The sequence below is a fragment of the Stylophora pistillata genome, chromosome 8 (assembly GCF_964205215.1).
Source record: "Stylophora pistillata chromosome 8, jaStyPist1.2, whole genome shotgun sequence".
Lineage (NCBI taxonomy): Eukaryota > Metazoa > Cnidaria > Anthozoa > Scleractinia > Pocilloporidae > Stylophora > Stylophora pistillata.
In genome coordinates this window covers 13,967,078-13,988,999 of record NC_142526.1, presented here as the reverse complement: position 1 = coordinate 13,988,999, position 21,922 = coordinate 13,967,078, and the positions used below count along the sequence as shown (strand labels likewise).

Here is a 21,922-nt window from a genome sequence, read left to right as displayed (position 1 = left end):
GTTCAAAACTTTACAGTGAAACCCACCGCAAAGTTTTCTGCAAGATGAATGCGCCAAATTTTTTTGAAAAAATACTCGCGTTGACATGATCGATTGTTGTTATGTTTTTATCAGCGTTATCCAATGAATTACCAGGGCAATAAACTACCAGTAAGAAATGGTTGGTAATAGACTCTGTTACACTAAACCGTTCATTATTACCCACGGAGTATTAATTAAATTTTTGTGCCGTTTGCTTCGGCATCGGAAAGTGCTTCTACGAGGTATTCCGTCTGTGAACTTTGCGAACCGGATTCTTTTTCTGAAAACTTTCCTCTGCTTTTTCTTCCATCGCGACAAGTTCTTCTCAAAAATTTCTCCAAGTATACCGTTCTTAAAATTCGGAAGCTTGCTACCGGCCATATCTCAAAAGTTTGCAATTTTTATTTATGAGATAAATTTTTTCTCCGACTGGCATGGATTTCCGAGCATTGCGTTACATCTAACCTTATTGACAACAGTTCGTGTCCGATGAGCGCGCGAGAATTTAGACAGTTGACATAAAAATAATGAAAATAGCAATGATAATAGCAATGATGGAAATGAAGATAACAGTAATTATTATCGAGATCGTCATCTTTTATTTTTGATATTTTTCTCTTATTCGGGGAGCATCATTTCGTTATTCACGATATCACATCGTTAAAGCGCAGTATTTTTGTTTCTTCCATTGGATAGCTTTGGAAATCGAAGGTTGCAGATTCACTTCCGGCTTGTGTTCTTGGACAAATAATGATCAAGGATGGAAACCTGCAATTGAGTCAGGTACAAAACGCAATAAAGTGTAGCTTGCAGAGCCATCTTTCTGTCGGAATTTTGTTAGAATCTCTATAGACACTGGATATTTGATTTATATCATTGGGTTTTGAATTAACTTTCTTTTTAATCTTTATTGGGCACTGTAAAAAGCAATCGTCTTTCAATGGATGAATTCTTCTCTCGATATTAACAGGGATCCTTGTTCACGTGGGAAACAGTCCTGCTGTTCTCGAGAGTCCTTGGATTGTCACTAATTCCATTAGCCAGAAGCTCGGGTTATGCTTAACCTTCTCTTACCGTCTTGCAACCAGTTTTGGATCGCTTAGTGTAATCCTAATGACGAAGTCAAATGTGTCAATTTGGAGTCTCACTGGTTACCAGGGTGATACTTGGCTCATTGGAAAAGTGTCATTAATAGCTAAAGATAATTTTAAGGTATTGCACTTTTTAAGCTCACCAAGTTACTCGTGCATTTAAATTCACCATAAACTAGTACACTTTCATCTCTCAACCCTTTTTACAATCAAGAGAATCATTTATTTTAAGAAAGAGGTTGGCTCGTCATTCTCTACTTATTGATTTACATGACTACTTATTAGACAGTTGACAGCAAATACTGTAGGAACACAGAGACAATTGTGACATATGATGCAAAGCTAAAATAAAGAATATCAAAAAATTAAGGTTTGAATTCATTGCTCATGTGCTCTGTGCATGTACAAATTCAAATTTCGTCGGGGTTTCACGTAACCGAACCGGATCTACATCGCGTGCACAAAAGCAATTTCTTCACTTAGACACCTCATGATTTACCCGGACAATACTTTTTTAATGGTATTTCCACATGCTTCAAAGTTGCTCTTTAAATGCTTTTCCAACATGTCAAGCTTTACAAGTGATTTTCATGCCATCATGTGTGAAAACTGTAACCCTTATTGTTTCTAGATTTTACCATGATGAGCGTCAGCGTACACGCAAATAGGCACCCAGTTGCCATTGAACAACTACAGCAGTAACAAATGGTATATTTCTATCTAGGTTTGCGTAACATTTCTTCATGAATCATTTTCTGAACTGCAGGTGGCGATAATTGCTAAAGGGAAACGTTCGCCAAGTTTTCAAAGAACTGCTGTTGATAATATAGCAATATCTACCAGAACTTGTAAGCTAGCTCCGCCTCATAGTTTACCAGGTACGGAGAATTAGTTATTTGCTAACATTTTAATCACTTCAAGTCAACTCAGCTCATGTCAACCCCCAAACGTTTCATTTCGTCGAAAAGCTGACTCACCTTCAAATTAAAACTTAAAGTTTTAATCATTTATCAGAGAAAAGTGTTTTTCTCAAAATGAATTGATGCTGTTAATGAGGGAAATAGGAATTGTTTGAGGTAAACGATTGTTCCCTGTTTTTATTTTGCTCCCTAACAGAATTCACTTGCGAAGCTGATAACTTTCAGTGTGACAACGGAAAATGTATTTACAAAGACTTGGTTTGCGATGGCGACTCTGCATGCCTAGACAACTCTGATGAAAAGAATTGCAAATGCCGTACTAATCAGTTTACTTGTCCAACCGGAAAATGTCTTTACGAAAATGAATTATGTAACTCCAGGAAGGACTGCGAGGACAACTCTGACGAATCCAGATGTGGTAGGCAAAGGCTGCTTGAATGAAAACGTTTGTGTGAATTGGAGTGCGTGAGTGTGTTTTAAGGTTATATCGTTCTTCGTGCCTGATCCACGTTCTAATGTGTTTTGGCTTTTGCGATAAACTATGAGCGGTCATGACTCGGTATACATCACCTTGTCTCTATTTCTCTGTGCAGTAAGAGGTGCTTTCCTTCCTGTTTTCTGTGAATTGAAATAAGTTTGTCAGCTGTATTCGAGAAAAACTTTTGGCTTTGCCTGCAGATTTATTTGGCAGTTAATTTTATCTTGAGTTATCTCAAATTAACTTTCCTCAATAAATAAACAATGAAGGAAGTTTTCTTACAAACTCAGCATTCTAAGCAAGGGAAAGATGGGAAAAGCACTAAGTATTGATATTTGTTTGTGATATCTTTGTTACTGTTGTTTTGTATTTGTTGATAAAAGTTTGTTTTGCAAAAGGAATTGGCTGTCCCCAAAATAGTTTCTCCTGCGCCAGTGGTGAATGCCTTCCATGGTCTTTGACATGTGATATCGAAAAAAACTGTGAAGACGGTACAGACGAGCCATCCTTATGTGGTGAGTTGTTTTCTTTAAGTTCAGAATGAAGTTTAATTTAAGACCAGTGGATAATGTTTTTTATTAAAAACTGGATCATTGGATAATGCAATTCAACACTTTTTATTGGCTTAGCCATTATGGTATATGAGCCAATATACCATAATCTACAAATATGGTAAGCGTACGCGTCAGCTTAAAATCTAAAGGGAGCTAAAAAATCCGGTTTCTTCTAACAAAATAATAATTTCTTAGGGGTGTTTTAAATAAAACAATTATTCCACTCGCGCTTTTTGGAATGAGATGATTATAGCCAACGAGGCGCGTAGCGCCTCGTTGGCTATCTATCATCTCATATCCAACGCGCGCTCGTGGAATAATTGTTCATTATTAAAAACTGGATCATTGGATAATTGAATTCAAGACTTTTTATTGGCTTAGCCATTATGGTATATGAGCCAATATACCATAATCTAATACCTGTACATTGTAACATCCGGTTTTTTCTCACAAAATAAAGTCAAGAAGATTTGTCTAATATTTTGGGGGCGTTTTTTTAATAAAAAAAATCATTCCACTCGCGCTTGTAGGATATGAGATGATTATAGCCAACGAGGCGCTACGCGCCTCTTTGGCTATCTATCATCTCATATCCAACGCACTTGTGGAATAATTGTTAATGATAAGAACTTTGAGTTTTGTCCTTTGTGCCTATCTTAAGATACCGCGCGTGTGATAGACGTGTTAGCCAAATGGTTTGTCCGCTGGACTCTGCGTCGAGAGCGGTTCTGCAGGTCAATACTGGTTTTAAGACCTGGATGGACTTGGTTTGTTCTTAATCAAAACGTTTTACTTTCACTTTGCCTCACTTCATCCAGGAGTATAAATGAAAATGGCCAGTGAATATCCAGGGAGGCCTGATGAAATAGTAAGGGATAAATTGCAATGGGCTTTTATCCCATCCATCCTTTCATGCTAAGGAAACTGTGATAAGCTCCAGTTGGAAGGGCTACTTGGCTATAGAACAGACGTCACCTATGGTGTCGTGCAGCTGTTTGATGATCACTGGGATTTCCTTGGAACATAATAGTTACCGATACTTTGTTGATGACCTAATTTATGGCAAGTGAAATATTAACTACGTTCTCTCATTCGTTTTAACATTACAGGATATTCAAACTGCTCACTTCTGGATTTAGGCTGTGCAAAACTTAAAGAGAAGCACCATGCGTCTACGCATTCTTGTAGTAGGAACAGAGGTATGATGCCGGAATTTTTACCTCAGGAAAGGTTACAACCAAATACGTTGCACAATTTATTTTTCTTACGTGCCTGATCGAGGGGTTCCTTTTAAGACACTTTTTCAAGTACAAAAGTTTCAAGTCTTTTCTACGCGTGCTCATACATAAAAATCATGCACCCCTGGTGGGGAAAGTGTGACGAGTTTAAACTTAACCAACAACGCCAGGGTATCACCGAAATAAACAAACAAACAAAAAACTCTTACACGAGTTGTGCAAAAATGACACTTATCTATATACATGGACGAAATGAATGCTCTGATATCTCGGGTTAAGTAAGGGTCGAGGCAAAAAAATCTACATTCCTTTCAATTCTAACTCTGCTTATCTTGACATCGCTGTAATCCTTACATATCAATCTCACAGCGACTTGCTGCTCTATTTTAAATTCCTCTCCCACTCGTAGGAGAACAGAAACCAATTTTTCTAAACAGTGCACCGTTGAGACAACTACCATGTAATCTTTATTGCAGTTTTTGGTACTATTTTATGATTATAGCTAAGTGCGACTTCCAGGATGGCTTCTGTGGATTGACAGAAGACTCTGAAGTTCGATGGAGTTTTGGCTCAGGTTCAACGCCCACAGAGAATACTGGACCGGACTTTGACCATAGCAGATATCGACCTTTAGGTGGGTACTACTGGGACGACATTACATTGTGATCTTTTCGCCAGTTACCTTACGTTTTATTTGAATTCCCCTTTTCTTCATAGGAAAGTACATATATCTGGAGGCATCAGACTATGATCCTGGTGACACTGCTGTCCTAACTAGTAATGTTGTTGCCTCTGGCATAGCGTCATGTGTGCAGTTTTGGTATCACATGAAAGGAAAAGATGTCGGCAGCTTAAATGTATTGATTCTAAAGAATGATTCAAGGATGATAGTGTGGAGTCAAACTGGCCAGCAAGGTCCTGATTGGCTCTTTGGTCAAGTTGGATACAAAGACGTTTCTACCGGTCATAAGGTCTGAGTTGTGCCATTATTTTTTATTTTTCAAAGGGAGCTTTCGTGATTTGTTGTAATTAGTAGACATGGATAGTCTACTTTGAAATTGAGACTGAAATTGAGCGCTTCTTTGAAAAGCACACTTGCATCAATTAGCTAGCTATATTTTCGGCGATGGTGACGCTGGGAATAACAATCGATAACGATTAGTGACGAATTTTAGTTATTCAAATCCTGAAAAATGCTAGCAAACTCTACTACTGGAGGTCTCAGATTTTCTACTTGCTCTAATGTTTGTTTTTTCATGCTGTCAAAATCATCTTTCCTTTAGATTGCGATAGAGGGTGTCCGTGGAAGTGGTGTTCAGGGTGATATAGCATTCGACGATCTTCTCATCCTGGATGAAGAAAATTGTCAAACCGTATACGGAAATGGTCAGCTTTCAATTTCATTTCACGTCTCTCATATCTTAAAAATTCTTATGTAGACTTGCAATGTTAAAACTAATTTTTTTTGTCTTCTTCAAAGATCCGGTTATTTAAAGAAGTTTAACCATTAACTTGTAAACAGGGTGAAGAAGGTACAAAAGTATTCGATTGTGGGCTTAAAGTTTTCAAATCTTAAGAATGGTGATTATACTCCACATGAAAAGTGTATAGCACGAACCAGTATAAATATACCAATATGAAGGCAGTACACGTCGACTGCAGGCACTCCTGGCTTTCAAGGCCGATACGGGTTAAGCAGGTCCAGCTGCATTGACTACAGACAAAGGTCAGGTGAAAGGTTGAGGTCGCAGCGTCTCTATTCCGCAAGAGACGTCAAAAGAGGAGAATGCATAGTTGATGTTGTGATGTTGCATGGCTGTCCTCAATGGCCAGTAACTAGTTCACTTTACAGGGCCTCAATGGCCAGTAGATAGTTCACCTTACATAGACGTGCCCTAGTTAGCCTATCTGATTGTAGCAGCTAAGTCTCGATGTTATTTATCTCTGCCTGTTCTGAGACTTCGACGTTGGTAATGAAGTCACTCCAGTGGAAGTTAAGGATGGTAAGAAGACGGCACTTTTAAGGAGGCTGGATATAGTTTTTCACTTTTCTGATGCAAGATATTTAAACTAAACTTACGAAGCTTAGCTCTAACGAATCGCGATCACATTTTCCCCTGAAATAAAGATATTATTGAAGAATCAGTTTGTTATAAATATATTGAAAAGTTCGTTGCCATGGCAACATTGCTGGGTTGCAATGCTGGGTCCAAAATTAGACTTGACTTGAATTTTCTCAAAAACTGGTAGGCAGCCTACCTATAGGTGTAAAACATAGTCTACCAGGCGATGAAAAAATAATTTTGGCCTAAGCATGGCGGCCATGTTTGTTTGTTTGTTTGTTTGTTTTTTTTTTTCAACTTTTTAAAATTCCCGGGTCAATCAGAACCCAGTCTGCGCGCGCCAAAAAATATATCCAGCCTCCTTAAAAGCACTATTTGAGCCGTTGATGGTGATGGTAGATAAGGCACGACTGCGAGCCGTACAGGAGGGTGGTGAAGACAAAGGCTTTGCTCATGTTGATCTTGGTACCGATTTTTTTTGTTACTCACACGTTTTTACAGTCTGCTCAAGACAAAGTTTACCTTTGCCAGTCTGTTGTTAACATCCCTGTCACTCTCGACCTTTCATGAAATGGTGCACCTCAGGTAGGTAAACTACTGCACTGTTTGCAGTCCAGTCTTTCTAATAGCAATGTGAAGAGGGTGGTACTCTCGCCTGAGGGCTGTGATGTCGATGTTTAATCTGCAAAACTCGTGTTTAATGAAAGGGAAGGAAGTTCTGGATGATTGCTGCTAGCTGCAATGAGGATAGTTATGTGGTTTCGGCACGCGAGTTTAAGAGATTTTGGACCAATACGGGTGGGTGCATACCTACGTTCTGTGATGATGATGAACCGTTTGAGAAGGTGCCTGTTGACCGTGGCAAGCCAACTGAGAGTAGAGGAATAATTTGAATATATCAACAAAGTTGAAATGGTAAATTGGCCACCGTTACGATTATAAAAGCTGAAGTTTCGAGCGTTAGCCCTTCGTCGGAGCGAATAGAGGAATTGTGGGTTGTGTGTGCTTTTAAAGGCAGAAAATGAGGCTACGTTATTGGTGGGAACATGGCAACGAGGAAAACACGAATAAATTAGTGGAATGAAAAGCGTTCGTTGATACCTGTGGGATTTAGACTGCCGGTTTGAAAGATGAGCTTTTGTTTAAGAGTTTTATGGCTTTCCGTGCTACCTAAGTGTAAGGAAAGACCACAGATTGCCATATGTTGCTTAGAATGATTAGGTAAATTAAAATGTCTAGCGACTGGTTTCGATGTGTCCTTGTCATTCCTCTCCACGTCGCGAAGATGTTCTAGGAATCGGTCACCTAGTCTTCTGCCTGTTTCGCCGATGTGAATCGTTTTGCAATAAGTGCAAGTTATGCAATAAATTATATTGGCGGAGGTGCACGTGAAGTGATCGGTGATCTTAATGGATCGTTTGGGTCCCGATATTTTCTCAGTATTGTGAAGGAAAGGACACGTTTTACATCGTGCACGAGCGCATTTGAAAGTGCCTGGTTGGTCATTAGTCTGAAAAGAACTTATGACCAAAATATTGCCTATGTTTTTGTCGCGTTTGAATGAAATGAGTGGAGGCTGCGAAAAGAGAGCGCTTGTCTCTGGATCGTTTTGAAGTTATTTAAAGTTTTTAAGAATGATGGATTTAACTGAGTGGTTGTGAGGGTGAAACGTGAGAGTGAATGGAATGCGATCGGAATCTTCCTTGTGTGACGTTTGTAGTGCTGAATGTCGATCAATAAGTTGGGCGCGGTGGTAACCCGCTTGAACGACAGAATGAGGGTAACCACGTTTATCGAAAAACTGGCACATTGACTCTGATTTGTGGTGGAAATCATAGTTATCACTACATAAACTACGAAGTCTTAGAAAATGAGGAAAAGGAATGGAATTCTTAACGTGAGATGGATGCGAAGACGAATACAACAAGTAATTATGCGACTCTTTAGGTTTGTAATACACACTAGTGCATAAACCGTTGCTTTCAATTGAAACTTTGATGTCTAAAAAGGAGAAAGAATTGTCAGAAATTTCCCAGGTATATTTCAGAGCCGGGTGAAAAGAATTGACTGCGGTTATGAATATTGAGTCAGCTCCTCTCTGGTAGAGGAGGTGGCGCCGATACAGTCGTCGATGTAGTGACCGTAGCGTTCAGGTTTGGAACCGTTGTATTGGCTGAAAAATTGGTGTTCGACAAAACATACAAAAAGATTGGCATAGCTAGGTCCCATTTTGGTACCCATGGCTACACCATTGGTTTGTTTGAAAAAGTTGTCCCCGAATGAAAAACAATTGAGTTTGAGCACTAGTTCGGCTAAGCGTAGTAGTGTTTAGGATTTAGGTTCCTTAACAGTACGTTGATCAAAAAAATTGTTAAGGGCCAGAAGGACTTCGCCATTAGGAATAATAGTGTAAAGAGACGTAATATCCATGGTTAAAAGAAGTTTGTTTTGGCCAAGGAAATTAAAGTCACGAAAAATTTGAAGAGCAATCTGCGGTCTTTCCTTACACTTAGGTAGCACGGAAAGCCGTAAAACTCTTGAACAAAAGCTCATCTTTCAAACCGGCAGTCTAAATCCCACAGGTATCAACGAACGCTTTCATTCCACTAATTTATTCGTGTTTTCCTCGTTGCCATTTCCTGCCTTTAAAAGCTCCATTTCCTGCCTTTAAAAGACACACAACCCACAATTCCTCTATTCGCTCCGAAGAAGGGCTAACGCTCGAGACGTCAGCTTTTATAATCGTAAAGGTGGCCAATTTACCATTTCAACTTTGTTGATATATTCAAATTATTTCGTTACCCCCACCGACGCAGCCCCAAACAGTTTCTTTAGAAACTATCAGCCTTTATGGGAGTAGTGGATCTTAGTTTTGTTGAAACCACCCTACTTTTGTTTAAGCCACCTCCTCTACAGGTGGAGCTAGCACTGCAGTCCCTAGAAAAGGCTGCTTTGACATTCAGGGTGCTGTCAAATTATGTCATCATCTCCAGGTTCGGCAACAGATGACCAAAAACCTGAACAGTTTGCATCCACAATTGGGACTGCAGCGTTCAGTGTCATCTCCACCTGCTATTTTCGCCCGATTCGCATCATTTCAGGACTTGGGCCTGCACAATGGGGCCTTTAGGTGAATTGTGCTGAACTGATCCCACACTTTGTTCCCGAGGTCATCTGCTATGGTCTAACGAGCGAGGACGTTGACAGCGAGTCCCACGGGTCATAAATGTTACATCAGGGTGTCTTTCTCTGAGACAGATTAACTTATAAGGCCTACAAGCTCAATCTACCCAAGGTAGGAATTTGAGCTATCTTTCTTCAAGTTTAGCGCACAACTGTGGCTAACGAACCCAGTCCACCCATCTGGTTATCGCACTGGACACTCAATCGCGCCACGATAACAGCTCTGTTGAAACGGTGATGTCAGAAGGCGTTGTTAGATGCACTTTAATGTAGGAGAGGCACTATGCAATGATCTCCTGCCTGGCAATCCAGAAAGGAGCCAGGCAGCAAACATTGCACCTGGAAAGGAGAAGTGAGTTTTACATCACTTTATTTGAGTAAGCGGGAAATTTGGTTCAGACCTCATAACTCCCCCCCCCTCCCGCCACCACATAAAAGTTATTACATATCATCGCACCTTTTTGTTTGTCAAAATGGGAAAGTTTTACAATCTGTAAGGCTAAAAATGATTATTTATCTACACCTCTTGAAGAAAATACTGGATGCCTATTTGAGCAAGATCTTTGCAATTGGAAGCCCACCGGAACATGGTTGATAAGCAAGTTTTTCCCCTTTGGGTTCTCGTTAAGAGATTGGCAAGGCACCGATGGTAGGTCAATAGTCAAATGAGCTTAGTGAATGGAAAAGAATTGCCGTAGAAAGTAAATTACGTCATAAATGTTTGGTCTTCTTCTTCTTCCTAAAGGAGGTTTTACTTATCATAAAGGCTGTTCAAGACTGGCCAACGGTGGGTCAGGATGTTACGGAAGTTTAAAGAGCCCTCATATTTTCTCTAAAGCGGGTTGGAAGTGTTTGCAGTTTTGGTATTACATCGGTAAAGAAGGACATGCTTCTCTTCGTGTGACTTTAATTTCAAACGAGACACAAAGGACATTGTTGACCTCTTCTGAAACTGGAATCTGGACCTTTGCTCGTTTGCCCATCATTCCATTTTCAGTTTCCTATCAGGTAAGTAAAGCAGATTGGAGGACATGCAAAGGAAGTTAATAATCAGTCATACAGCTTAAACGTTTAAATTAGACGTATTTTCAACTGTAATCAGTTGCTGGTTAGAAAGTTATCTTATCTTTTATATGGACCAGATTAAATAACAGCTATGAGTTCTCTGTTAGTCATCAAGCTCTTATGGAAATCAGGTGGTACAAAAGAAGGCCTATTCAAAACATACTGTAGCTATGCGGCTTTCACATTTCAATGAAAACTCCAAGGTTGAGGTAATCAAATACAAATTAAGCTCAGATAATAGAGGTCTTAACTGTCACCTCTCGTTTTTTAACAGGTTTTATTCCAAGGGCGAACAATTGCTATAGACGATGTTGTTTTTCAAACTGAAAGTTGTGAAAGAATGCCCTGTAATGGTATGCAGCACAGTTTGACCGGCTACATCTTCATAATTTTTCTCAGCATTTTCACGTTCATACTCACAATGTTATGTTTGAAGGATTACTTTATTTGAATTTTCGATGTATTTCATTTATGTGTCTAATATGATTTCTCTGGATGGGCTCTCATGGTGTCCTAGATACCTACAATCTGGAATTTTTAATCACGGTTTCTTAAAAATATTAAATCGTACTTACCTAATATTTGAACAAAACAGCGCCATTTTTCTTTCATAGAACGGCTCTGTAACTTTCCTGTAATCCTTCTTTGACGAAGGTACATACACCGAAAAGCTTGAGCCGAGCAATTAGCTACCAAGAAACACAATATACCTACTAAGAAAACGCTCGCTCCTTAAAACTTCGCTGTTGTTGCAGCATCTCACTTGTTTTTTTAGCTGGTTATAGTGGACACTTGAGTACTTCGTCCGAAATCCTGACCCGCATACTATGAAGCGATATCACGATAAAGGAAAATAAAAAAACCATTCTTCCATCGGGTGCGATTATGAGAATTTTCTGCTTGCGGTCTGACCTTTTTCCGGTTCGAGAAGCCAAGTTAGAAACTTTATGTTTGCGTAGTTACATATTATTTCACACCAAAAAACAATTTTCTCTCCTACCCCGCTATTATGGACTCTCGCTATTACGGAAATGAAATCTCCCCCTAGAGTGTCCGTCCGCAATAACGGGAGTCGACTGTATCGAGAAAAATAAACTATTTCTTTCGAATCTGTGTGGTATATACTAAAACGAAGCTTTTTAACGCTAAACCCAATGCTATAAAATCAGAATTGTAGAGGGAATCTAACGCAATGATTGTCGAGCTACTAAAGCACGCTCAATAACACAATGTTTAATAAACAGACCCAGCTTTGACTATAACCCCATTCTAAGTATGTTCAGTGCAGTTACACTGCACGAGGCGTAATTCTACGTGAATAACCAAAAATATAAGAGTTTCTAAGAGTTCATATCAGTTACACAAATTGATCTTATTATTTTTATCTAATTACGTCAGTTCCGAACGTTTTTTGAACTTCAATATAAGAATGTACATTTCGCATTGTATTAATCTAAAGAGTACTACTGTATAATAAAACGACCCAGTAAACCGCATGGGACACTAAAAAGGCGTTTGATACCAAAAAGGAAGTTCGCCTAACTTATTAACTGATTTTTCCTTAAAGTGCACCTAAACCCAAAAAGTTTTTTTTCGCTCAACGAAATAAGCGTATTTTTTGGAGTATTTCTGTGTAAAATTTTTTTTATTTGCTTAAGTCTTCATTTTTCTTTGCCCAGTCAAAATATGGAAAAATCGGCGCCATCTTGCTCCACCACTGAGTTTAAAGAGGAATGGCTGTAGCGGGTAATGTGACGTCAAATCGAGAACACGAAAGTCTGCATTTCACACATTTTCACTTGTTTGGGAAGGTTGTTGTCGATATTGTCCGAAAATTTGCCGACTAAGTGTGTTTTAGAAGGATGTAGCAACGTGCGAAATTTGCAAAAAGGGCTTCGCGCTTCATACACACCTAGTCGGCATATTTCGGACAATGTCGACGACAACCTTCCCAAACAAGTGAAAATGTGTGAAATGTAGACTTTCGTGTTCTCGATTTGACGTCACATTACCCGCTAGAACCATTCCTCTTTAAACTCGGTCGTGGGGCAAGATGGTAGCCGATTTTCCGTATTTTGACTGGGCACAGAAAATTAAAGATCTGAGCAAATTAACAAATTTTTGAACAGAAATACTCAAAAAAATAAGATTATTTCGTTAAACGAAAAAAAAATTTTGGGGTTTAGGTGCACTTTAAAACAAAACTTTGAAAACGATCAAGTATACCGATATTTCTATTAATGATGCTGATAATGATGAACCTAAAATTGCAAATATACTGAAAGGTTCTTTTTGTCCTCTTGCAAGTTAACGGCAGCTGTTTGGAGTTTCGTCAAGGCTTTTATGGATGGGTCAATACTGAGAAAAGCACTACACCATGGAAACAAACGACGAGGAACATAGACGAAAGATCAACCTATGCCAAACAAGGTTGAAACAAAGATTTTTTGTTATTGCTTCCAAATTGCAAATAAGAGAGGGTTGGTATGTGCTTAGAAGCATGAAAACGTGCTGAAATTGGAATTTGTGGAATTCTTTTTGATACACGCACACTCGGGATTTTCTAAGTTGTCTTTCATTTAATTTCTTCTCCTTTTTTCGCTTAAATGTTATCGACCTTGAAATAACAATTTTCTCGTTTACTTCCTTAAAGGCGTTGAGAAGGAAAGCAATTACGAAATGAATTTTTCTGCCAATCACAGCGGCTATGTAAATATAACTGATTTGCCCGATCTCTCGGCTTTTACCATCTGCCTCTGGATGAAATCGTCAGACAACACCAGCGCAGGCACTCCCCTATGGTACAGAGTACGCTATGAAAACAATGGAAAATATGTGACTGCAATTGCGCTCATTGACTACAGAGGGTTCTATGTCTACGTTGGCGAGAAAAAGTACGTTTGCTTCCTAAAGTATTAAGTGTTCTTGATGACCAAAAAATATTATTTTGGGCTTCGAAGTTCGGGTTGAAAAAGTCAGGTCTAAAATATGGAAACTTAATTTTGCCCTGTCCTATAGAGTAGTACAGTGGTATATTTTTTGTGTTTTATTGCCATAAAATGGTAAAATGACGTAGATCGTAGAGGTGTTTGGTCGTAGAGGCCAAATTGACTTAAAGGCGAAAAAAACAGCTTTTAAGTTTAGGTTGGGAGTTCATTTTTATGTCCACAAATTTCGAATGATAAATCATTGGGAAGTTTCTATAGGCCGGTCAGTTCAAAGTGATTGGAATGCCTTTGAACTTCGTGTATGGTCAGTTACAAAAAGCCTAACAAATCCATCCTACACTGGTCATCTTACCAGCCACCTCTGTCAAGAAGGTACACCAAGGCAGTTGATGTTCTCAGGTTGACATCAAATTCATGGAAAAGCTGTTTCTCCTTAAGAACAGAAGAAAATGTTCTTGATGACGTAGCCAAAGATATCCTGTCGAGAAAGTACAGTGAGCTTTAGGATTGCAGTTCTCAGTTTCCGTTTTTATAGTTCATATTCTTGTTTAATAAATGGACGTGAGTGTTTTACAGAGAACTAAAACACTCGTAGAATCAATACGAACTTTTCATCGGGAACCGAGTGGCGTACTTCTCGTATATAGCACGAGCGGGTGATATTTATTAACGACGTCACGATTCTCGCCTTCCAGACTTTTTTGAATGAAATTGGTTTGTTTGTTGTTTGAAACATTAAATAGTTGTCAGATTTGTTACGGTAGGCGGCGAAGATTTAAATGCATTTTTCGAACGAGATAACTAGAACACCAAAAAGAAAAGGCTATATGATTTAAAGATTTTCCAGGAATTTCACGAAAGTTGCGACGAAACTTGTACATACGGGTTGATTTTTGTTCTGTTCGTGCTGAACAGCCCTCAAAGGTTCGTAATGAAAAGAGACTGAAAATAAAAGTATTGGACAATTCAGGTCAGAGCTAGTGATCGAATTTCGTCAAAGCCCATAAAACCAGTTCACGTGTATTTTGGCCCAACTGAAGATGTTACGTGACTGTAAAACCTTTAATAATTTAGGCACAGGTATTTTGTCTCTATTGATAACCAGTATTTTTTATTAAGGCCAGCCTTTGAATCTTTACCACGTATATTTATTGTCCGTAGTAATAAAAAGAAAATTACACGCTAGCTCAAAGATATGAATTTTATGTTCTGGTGGCACGAAAAATATCTCGCTGCGCTCACTCATGAGATATTGTTCTTGCCACTCGAGCATGAAAGTCATATCTTCTCGCCACCGTTTAATATCCTCTATATATATCACAGATTAAGGACAAGTGCCAGAGCAAACGACGGAAAGTGGCATCATATTTGCTTGGCGTGGAAATCTATAGATGGAAAAGTGTACTTCTACTTTGACAAAGGACAGCTTTTAGATGAAGGATTTTTTGCAGGAGATAGAATTCCCGGTAAATGGCTACCTAGCCTGAAGTGCAAAGAAACTGTATTTGTGGCTTTGTTCTTATAGCCTATCCAGTACACATATGATTACAAGTGATTAAGGAAACAGTCATCAAATAATGCAGAGGTTACAATCAACATCGATAAGACTACTCTGGCGTTGTTTATTAACTGCTGCTTCAATGACCAAATCGATCAAAAAGACGTTATCACTATTAAATTAAATTACTATTGACGGCGATCGCTTAAAAATATATTGGAAAGTTGTGATTGACTCTGGTAAGCATGGAAAGTACCTTTCTGTTCTCATCGAGGTCTGGAGCCCGATTTCCCGTGAGGAAAAAAAAACCAGCTTCTACTGTCAACTGATTGCAGAATCTACAGTTGGGCAGGTCTTTGGAACTAGTTAGCGGCACGTTTATAATATTCTTGTAGAACAGATTGTTTTGGTGATCTTCAGTCCCCTACTCGAATGCTTGCTGACAGATGTGAGAACCTTTCGCCAGTGTTGTTGGCTTTACAAGGGCGTAACTAAGGGGAATGGGGGGAGTAAAGAATTGCAGTGCATTTAACTTCCTTAGTTGACAAAAAAAAAAGGATAAGTTGTAATAACAACCTGGCATACACCTATGCTGCATGCATGGATCCACCCTTTTCCCTGTTACTGGAACAAAAAAAAATAAATTGATGAGAACAGGCAAGAGGAGGAAAAGAAAGGATTTTGATTTTGATTTTGAAACAAGAAAAAACTGAATTAAATCCATCCCCTTTTTCAACAGGCAAAGGTGAGTTTGTGGTTGGTTTAACAAACGATCAGGCAAAATTAGTGTCAAAAGCTGGCGAATTCATCGGTATTATCAGCCATGTTAATATATTCGACGAATTCTTCGATCAACACGTTATCACCTGGATGTCGCACGGCTGTGGTGAGGATCCGATGAATCCAATTTTTCGTTGGTCCCAGTTTAAGAATGGTCTCACTGGAGATGTCGAGATTCAAAGAACTACGACGTGTAGAGACAGTGAAGGTTGGTGCATGCAACTCTTCAAATAGGGTTAATCGTAGTAGCCTTTATTTCTACGGAATACGTGTACGCTACGTTTGCCTTTATTGACCCAAAGAGATCATGTGCACATTTATGTTTCTTGGTGTGCTGAGCGAACCAGGACTTCCCTAAAAAAATTGAGGCAGGTGCGAATGCTACGCCATTGTAACTCAGCTTTCGTTTACGGTTCTTCAGCCTGTCTCGGTTTGAAGTTATATGCATTTATGATGTTGATGTGTGTGAAGGCGTCTTTAAATTTAAAAGTTTTTGACGTTTGTAGCCTAACATGTACAAAGTGAAATGTTTCATATTTTTGTTATTCATTTAACTGATAGCGTGATATCTCATAACAGTTCAAACTAAAGGCGGTGTATACTTAAACATGGGACAATCATGAGAGTCTGATATCTGTAATAATTATCAATCCGTTTCAACACGCAGGTCTCCGCATCATTGTGTCAGCTAACCGAACATCTTTATCTCGACAAGTGTCTGTGTTTGAAAGTCCATTTTATAAGCGATCACATGATGCACACTACGTCTGTGTGCTATTTAGGTACATCATACATGGCTCTGGAAGACGCTTCCTTCGTTTTTATCAACACATGAACTTTGCAAACCATACAAGAAGGATAATATGGGCGGCCAGTAAGTTTAACAACGCAGAAAGAACATGGAAGTATGGAAGAGTAGCCTTGCCAAGTATAACTACATACAGAGTGAGTAAGCTTACAAAGGAAATTATGGGGTAGGGCTACATGTGTGTGGCTGTGCTCTTGCTCCCGAGTGACAGTCATTGCCTTGGGGTTGCTTTATATGCTAGGTTTTTTATGAAACGAACTGGAATGGGAAAACGATCGAAAGAAAAACTAATGCCCTTTTACACAAAGTTGAAATAATTATTGTCACCATCCACTAGAATTTCGAGTTAAGGCTAGAAATCAAACGATCCAAACAACGAATACGTTTTCACCTCAAGTAAGTTGCTCAAAATTACAGCTGCAATACGTATTTCAATGATATTTTCGCTGATCTCTTTTACGATGAAGCAAACCATTTAGCTGTCTTGATGATGCGCGTTCAATAACTGCCAAAATTTTTGTCTACAATTACCATCTTCATTGTGAGGCTATAAATTCCAGTTACTTGATGGCTACATTTCCAGGTTTCTTTTGAGGCGGATTTGGGCAATTATCCTGGCTTTGTTGGTGTCAGGGGCTTACAAGTACAGCCTGGATACTGTCATCCAGTCCCGCTCAGGGCAACACCAGGTAAATGTAAGCTAAATGGGGCGCTTTTTTTTTGTCTGTTTGTGAGTGTATTTTATAGCATCAACCGTCTACGATTTCATTTGTGTTTATGTTTTACCCCCTTTTTAAAACCACCACTTCTTAAAAATAGTGCTGCATATCCTGAAGCTTGCTTTACTGGGCCTGAAGACAATCACAAACTCAAGGTTGGAGTTAATTGCCTATGAACAAAGGCACATAGCCAACTTAACTTAAACTTACACTGGAAAACTTTTTCCTGGCCCAGAAAGGGTGAGGCCCCAAAACACGCAAAACACAGGTTTGTCAGAGGGCCACAGGTTTGTCAGCTATACAGCTGTTACGTGTCCCCTCTATAAATAAAGTCCTTACTTACTTACTTACTTACTTACTTACACGCCCAGAGTGATTGCCAAGGGAAAAAGGGTTAGGGAGGGGAGGGATGAAAAACAATTATCACTACTACAAGTAGCAAAAGTGAATGCCTCGATTATCTAGAATAAATCAAAGTGCATCACACTCTAATAGGAGACATCATTTCATTGAACCCTCCATGACCCCTTGAAATTCCCCCGGATGTTGTCACGCCATCAGTGAAAGTGACACACCATCATTAACAAAAATAAAAAAATAGGGAAAAGCATAAAAATTCTATTTGTAGGGAAATATTTCATTTCAAGCTTTATATAAATATTTCTACACCTAAAATAACTAGTTCTTTGTTTTTTGCAGTGTTTTCTTTCAACAGTATTTTGATAAAACTTAATGATACCCTTTGAGTTGAACACTAGCGCCTTAGATCTTCTTGTCTTTCAGAATGCATTGAAGACTTGACCAATTCATCAGGCTTTATTTTCTCTCCGCACTACCCTGGTTATTATCCACCTCAAACTCTCTGTCTTTGGACGATCAAGGTTGATCCAAAAAGCATAATTAAGCTACGTTTCGTGGAATTCCAATTAGAGGATCATCCAACTTGTAATAATGATTATACTGAAGTTTATGATGGAGATGAAAATAAAGCAAGAACTCTTCTGGGAAGATATTGTGGCTTGCGATATCCAGACTTTCTTGAGTCGTCGACCAACGTCATGAAAATAAAGTTTGTAAGCAACGACAATTTGACGCGACCCGGATTTAAACTGCACTTCACTTCAAAAGAAGGTTGGCGTTAAAATTAAAGCGCATGTTTAAAAAACACTATAAATACAATTGCTTATACCTGACAGTTCAACAGCTCGAGAGAAAGGTTGATTGAAATATGAATTGAAAAATAGAATTGTTAAATTATCGGTAACGGTAATTTTATTTATAGCAAGAGCGTTAACAATACAGACTACGTTTCATCCTAAAGAGTTTCGTCCCAGAATAGCTTAAACACGAAGGCGCGCTATATAAGGAAGTCTTTCCTGGGAAGACCTAGGCTTATTTGTCACTCATCGTTGACGCGTGCGGGTCAAATTTAAATGCTGGTAGACGAACAAAAGGAGCTAATGAGATATCTATTGTTTACTTCCACCACTGATGGTGGCATGAGGTAACGTGCGAACCACCTACTTCGATCTTAAATTTACTGCCACAAAGAAAGACAGTTTTCATTGGAGAAAGAGAATACAAATCTCAGAAATTCCTGTATTGTGATGAAGACCCTAAAACAATTTTGAGGAATACGCCCGCTGTTCACTGCTTTGGAGTAGCTGTAGCTCAAGCTGACTTGACTCTAAGAGTTCTACATCACACGACGGTTGATTGAGAAATGGTCCAGTGGGACATACGGCTCCTTTTAAAGCGCGCCTTCGTGTTTAAGACTCGTTATCATAAATAATGCTACTCTGAATCGGACGATGCTTTGTATATATGCGTTATTTACCAAGTGTGAGTTCAAGACGGCTGAATATTAGCCGAGTTTTTTTTTTTTACTTATTTTTGGACCGAGAGTCTGCGTCCATAAAAACGAAAGAAAAAAAAAGAAAAGAAGAACGAGGTTAATATCCAGCCATCTTGAACGAACAAGCTCGGTAAATAAAGTGGGATTTATCATTGAGTGAAAATATTTCGCTTTAATAAGAATCAAGAGCAACTTTTTTATTTCGAGAGCTGGTAAAGAAAGCCAACTGTGTTCGTAGCAAAATAAACCAACTAAAGTTGTTTATGTTTCTTTGCTGATTCTGTTACTGTCTTCTTCCGCTTTTTGCGACTTTGTGACCGACATTGTCCAAATAACATGAACTTCGTAAGTCCGCTCTCGCACGGGATCAAAGCGGGAAATCTCGAGCAGGCAAGATGGACCAATCTTGCCCGCTCGGGTAGACGATCAGAACACAGGATTTGCTTCATATTGACCACAGGCGCTGCTAGCTATAGTAATTGGGGTTGTTATCGCCAACTTATGTTTCTCTGTTCGTAGACTGCTATAACAGAGTTAAAATCAAGGAGGTAAATAACTAGATTATTACAAAGTGAATCTTTTTCTTTCTTTAGATCCCCTTGGAAATTCAAACTGCATCAACTTTGATGGTAACGTAGAATCAAATGATAAGGATTTAAACCTGTGTAGGGTAGTGAAGCTCTTAGGCGTTCTCCACTCGGTTAAACCTGAAGTTGACTTTAAGTTGTGACTTCACTGAGAGAGACCCGCCAAGTATAAGTCCTCTCGCCCAGTTTTCTCCCACGAGCCTGTACTTAATTTGTAAAAGAGCAGACAATTGTATTGGACGTGTTTAATACGATGGTGCTCACATGTTTTATAATCTTAATCTTAATATTCTGTCTGCCTATACATTTAAGGTAGCCCTAATTTTTCTCATAAGGTTGCCCTTCTTGCTGTGAATGCAAAGTAATCTCATCCAGCAGTCAAGATATGGTGATCACAGTTAAAAAAGGAACAGAGCTGAAGGCTGTACCAGAAAAGATGCCAAATAACACAGCTGCAATGTAAGAAATGAAGAGCATGGACAGCCATTTTGTGCTTTAACTCCACGATAAAACTGGGGTTAGGATGTCCGACATTGGAGATATAGGTTCATGGTTAAGTTATCTTAACATAGGGAATCTCCTTTACGCTTGTAGCAGAAGACGAGAGGAATGATTTTGTTTCTTTCATTTGAGGATGTATATTTTTCCGTTGATATCGTGCCAAAGGTTGTCGTTATCTGTTGTGGCGAAGTACAGTTATGATGAACTATCACTGATTTTTTTCCACCGTGCAATCACTTCCCTTGTTGACTAAAGGGTTTAACTGTCTACTTCTGTGATATTTGCTCATGACCTGATAATAAGTTTCCTGTTGTTTTTGACAGATTATTTCAGAAAAGTAAGATTTCGTATCTACGCAGGAAACAATTTTCTGGCCTTTTGATGTTAACCTACTTGTGAGTCCACTCTTAATTAACCATTGACTAATGTGATTGATAATTGCATGTACTTTCATCACTTCTTTGGTTACCGCACGCAGAACATCATAAAAAAAATGTTTCGTGGATAAGTTTTATTTCTTTCCTTGAGGGATGCATTTTTACCGAGGATTTGACTTGATTAATGACTGCCTTTCGAAAGAGTCTTCGAAATGAATATCGATTTTATATTTCAAATGAAAATAAGAGTTAGGTAGGAGACTTTGAAAACAGCTCTTTATTCAAGGATCTATTTAGGAGAATCTGAAATTTAAACGCAAGTGTTGAATTGCATGATATAACTGTAAATGACGTAAGACCAACAAAATCGAAGTATACAAATACTATGTTGGCTTCTCTGCAGGGACTTGAGTGAAAACCGCCTCTTCAGAATCGAGAAGAGTGCATTTGAAAATGCTGTTTCATTGCGTTCTTTGTGAGTATGGAGTTTGAAGTGCAGGCCACATCGTAATTGAATCTACCGTCGATTGCATCTACCTTTCCACACTCATGATAAAAACATGTTCTGTTAACCTATCAAATTTCAGTGTTTTGAAAACTGAACTTCACAGCTTTTCCGTCCATTCACTGCAGATGAAGGTTTGCACTGCGTGCCCTCTGAAGATGATTTTCGGGCCTTTTGATGGTGGTCGGCAATGGCGTTTGCAGTCAACAAAAAAGGAAAGAGATTTCAAGTGCTGCCTACCGCTATCCACTGAGTCGGGAAACCAAGTGATAGATCTTGCACAATAATGATAATAATAATAATAATAATAATAATAATAATAATAATAATAATAAGTAAAATACCTTTTTTTAATTTTAGCAATAATTTCCATAAAATCCTCTACAATACAAAATATTAAAAGCAAGCGTAAAAAACGATCCAAAGTAACTCTCGGCTCACATCTCCTTTTTTTTAATGTCAAAGCGTCTGGAAAACTATAAATAACGGAGTCAAATCTGAACAGATTCAAAGTCTAATAATCTGATAAGTAAAAGCATATCTAAAACTATACAGAATGATAATAATAATAATAATAATAATAATAATGATAATAATAATAAGCATTTATATAGCGCTAAGTCGACTACTTCTTCATAACGCTTTACAATATCTACTATATGATTAAAAAAAATACAAATTAATAAAAAAAAAAAGAGATTACATAATAATTAAAAAGGAAATTAAAGTAT

The 21,922-nt window shown here is 38.6% G+C and overlaps 1 protein-coding gene and 1 pseudogene across 1 annotated transcript in view; one reads left to right on the top strand and one right to left on the bottom strand.

The window, feature by feature from the left end:
• Positions 1-21,922, top strand: part of LOC111335728 (uncharacterized) — a 42,807-nt gene that overhangs the window by 10,813 nt on the left and 10,072 nt on the right. Inside the window, exons 10-32 of the mRNA XM_088729959.1 lie at positions 718-804; positions 992-1,233; positions 1,879-1,990; positions 2,229-2,450; positions 2,909-3,025; positions 4,174-4,263; positions 4,805-4,936; positions 5,020-5,273; positions 5,586-5,688; positions 10,081-10,197; positions 10,294-10,556; positions 10,888-10,966; positions 12,921-13,043; positions 13,267-13,507; positions 14,885-15,027; positions 15,799-16,047; positions 16,507-16,784; positions 17,231-17,336; positions 18,150-18,497; positions 19,815-19,850; positions 20,144-20,267; positions 20,633-20,704; positions 21,090-21,161. Coding sequence (XP_088586085.1) covers positions 718-804; positions 992-1,233; positions 1,879-1,990; positions 2,229-2,450; positions 2,909-3,025; positions 4,174-4,263; positions 4,805-4,936; positions 5,020-5,273; positions 5,586-5,688; positions 10,081-10,197; positions 10,294-10,556; positions 10,888-10,966; positions 12,921-13,043; positions 13,267-13,507; positions 14,885-15,027; positions 15,799-16,047; positions 16,507-16,784; positions 17,231-17,336; positions 18,150-18,497; positions 19,815-19,850; positions 20,144-20,267; positions 20,633-20,704; positions 21,090-21,161 — 3,610 coding nt within the window. The remainder of the gene's footprint in view (positions 1-717; positions 805-991; positions 1,234-1,878; positions 1,991-2,228; positions 2,451-2,908; positions 3,026-4,173; positions 4,264-4,804; positions 4,937-5,019; positions 5,274-5,585; positions 5,689-10,080; positions 10,198-10,293; positions 10,557-10,887; positions 10,967-12,920; positions 13,044-13,266; positions 13,508-14,884; positions 15,028-15,798; positions 16,048-16,506; positions 16,785-17,230; positions 17,337-18,149; positions 18,498-19,814; positions 19,851-20,143; positions 20,268-20,632; positions 20,705-21,089; positions 21,162-21,922) is intronic.
• On the bottom strand, positions 7,412-9,428 carry LOC148725123 (uncharacterized; annotated as a pseudogene).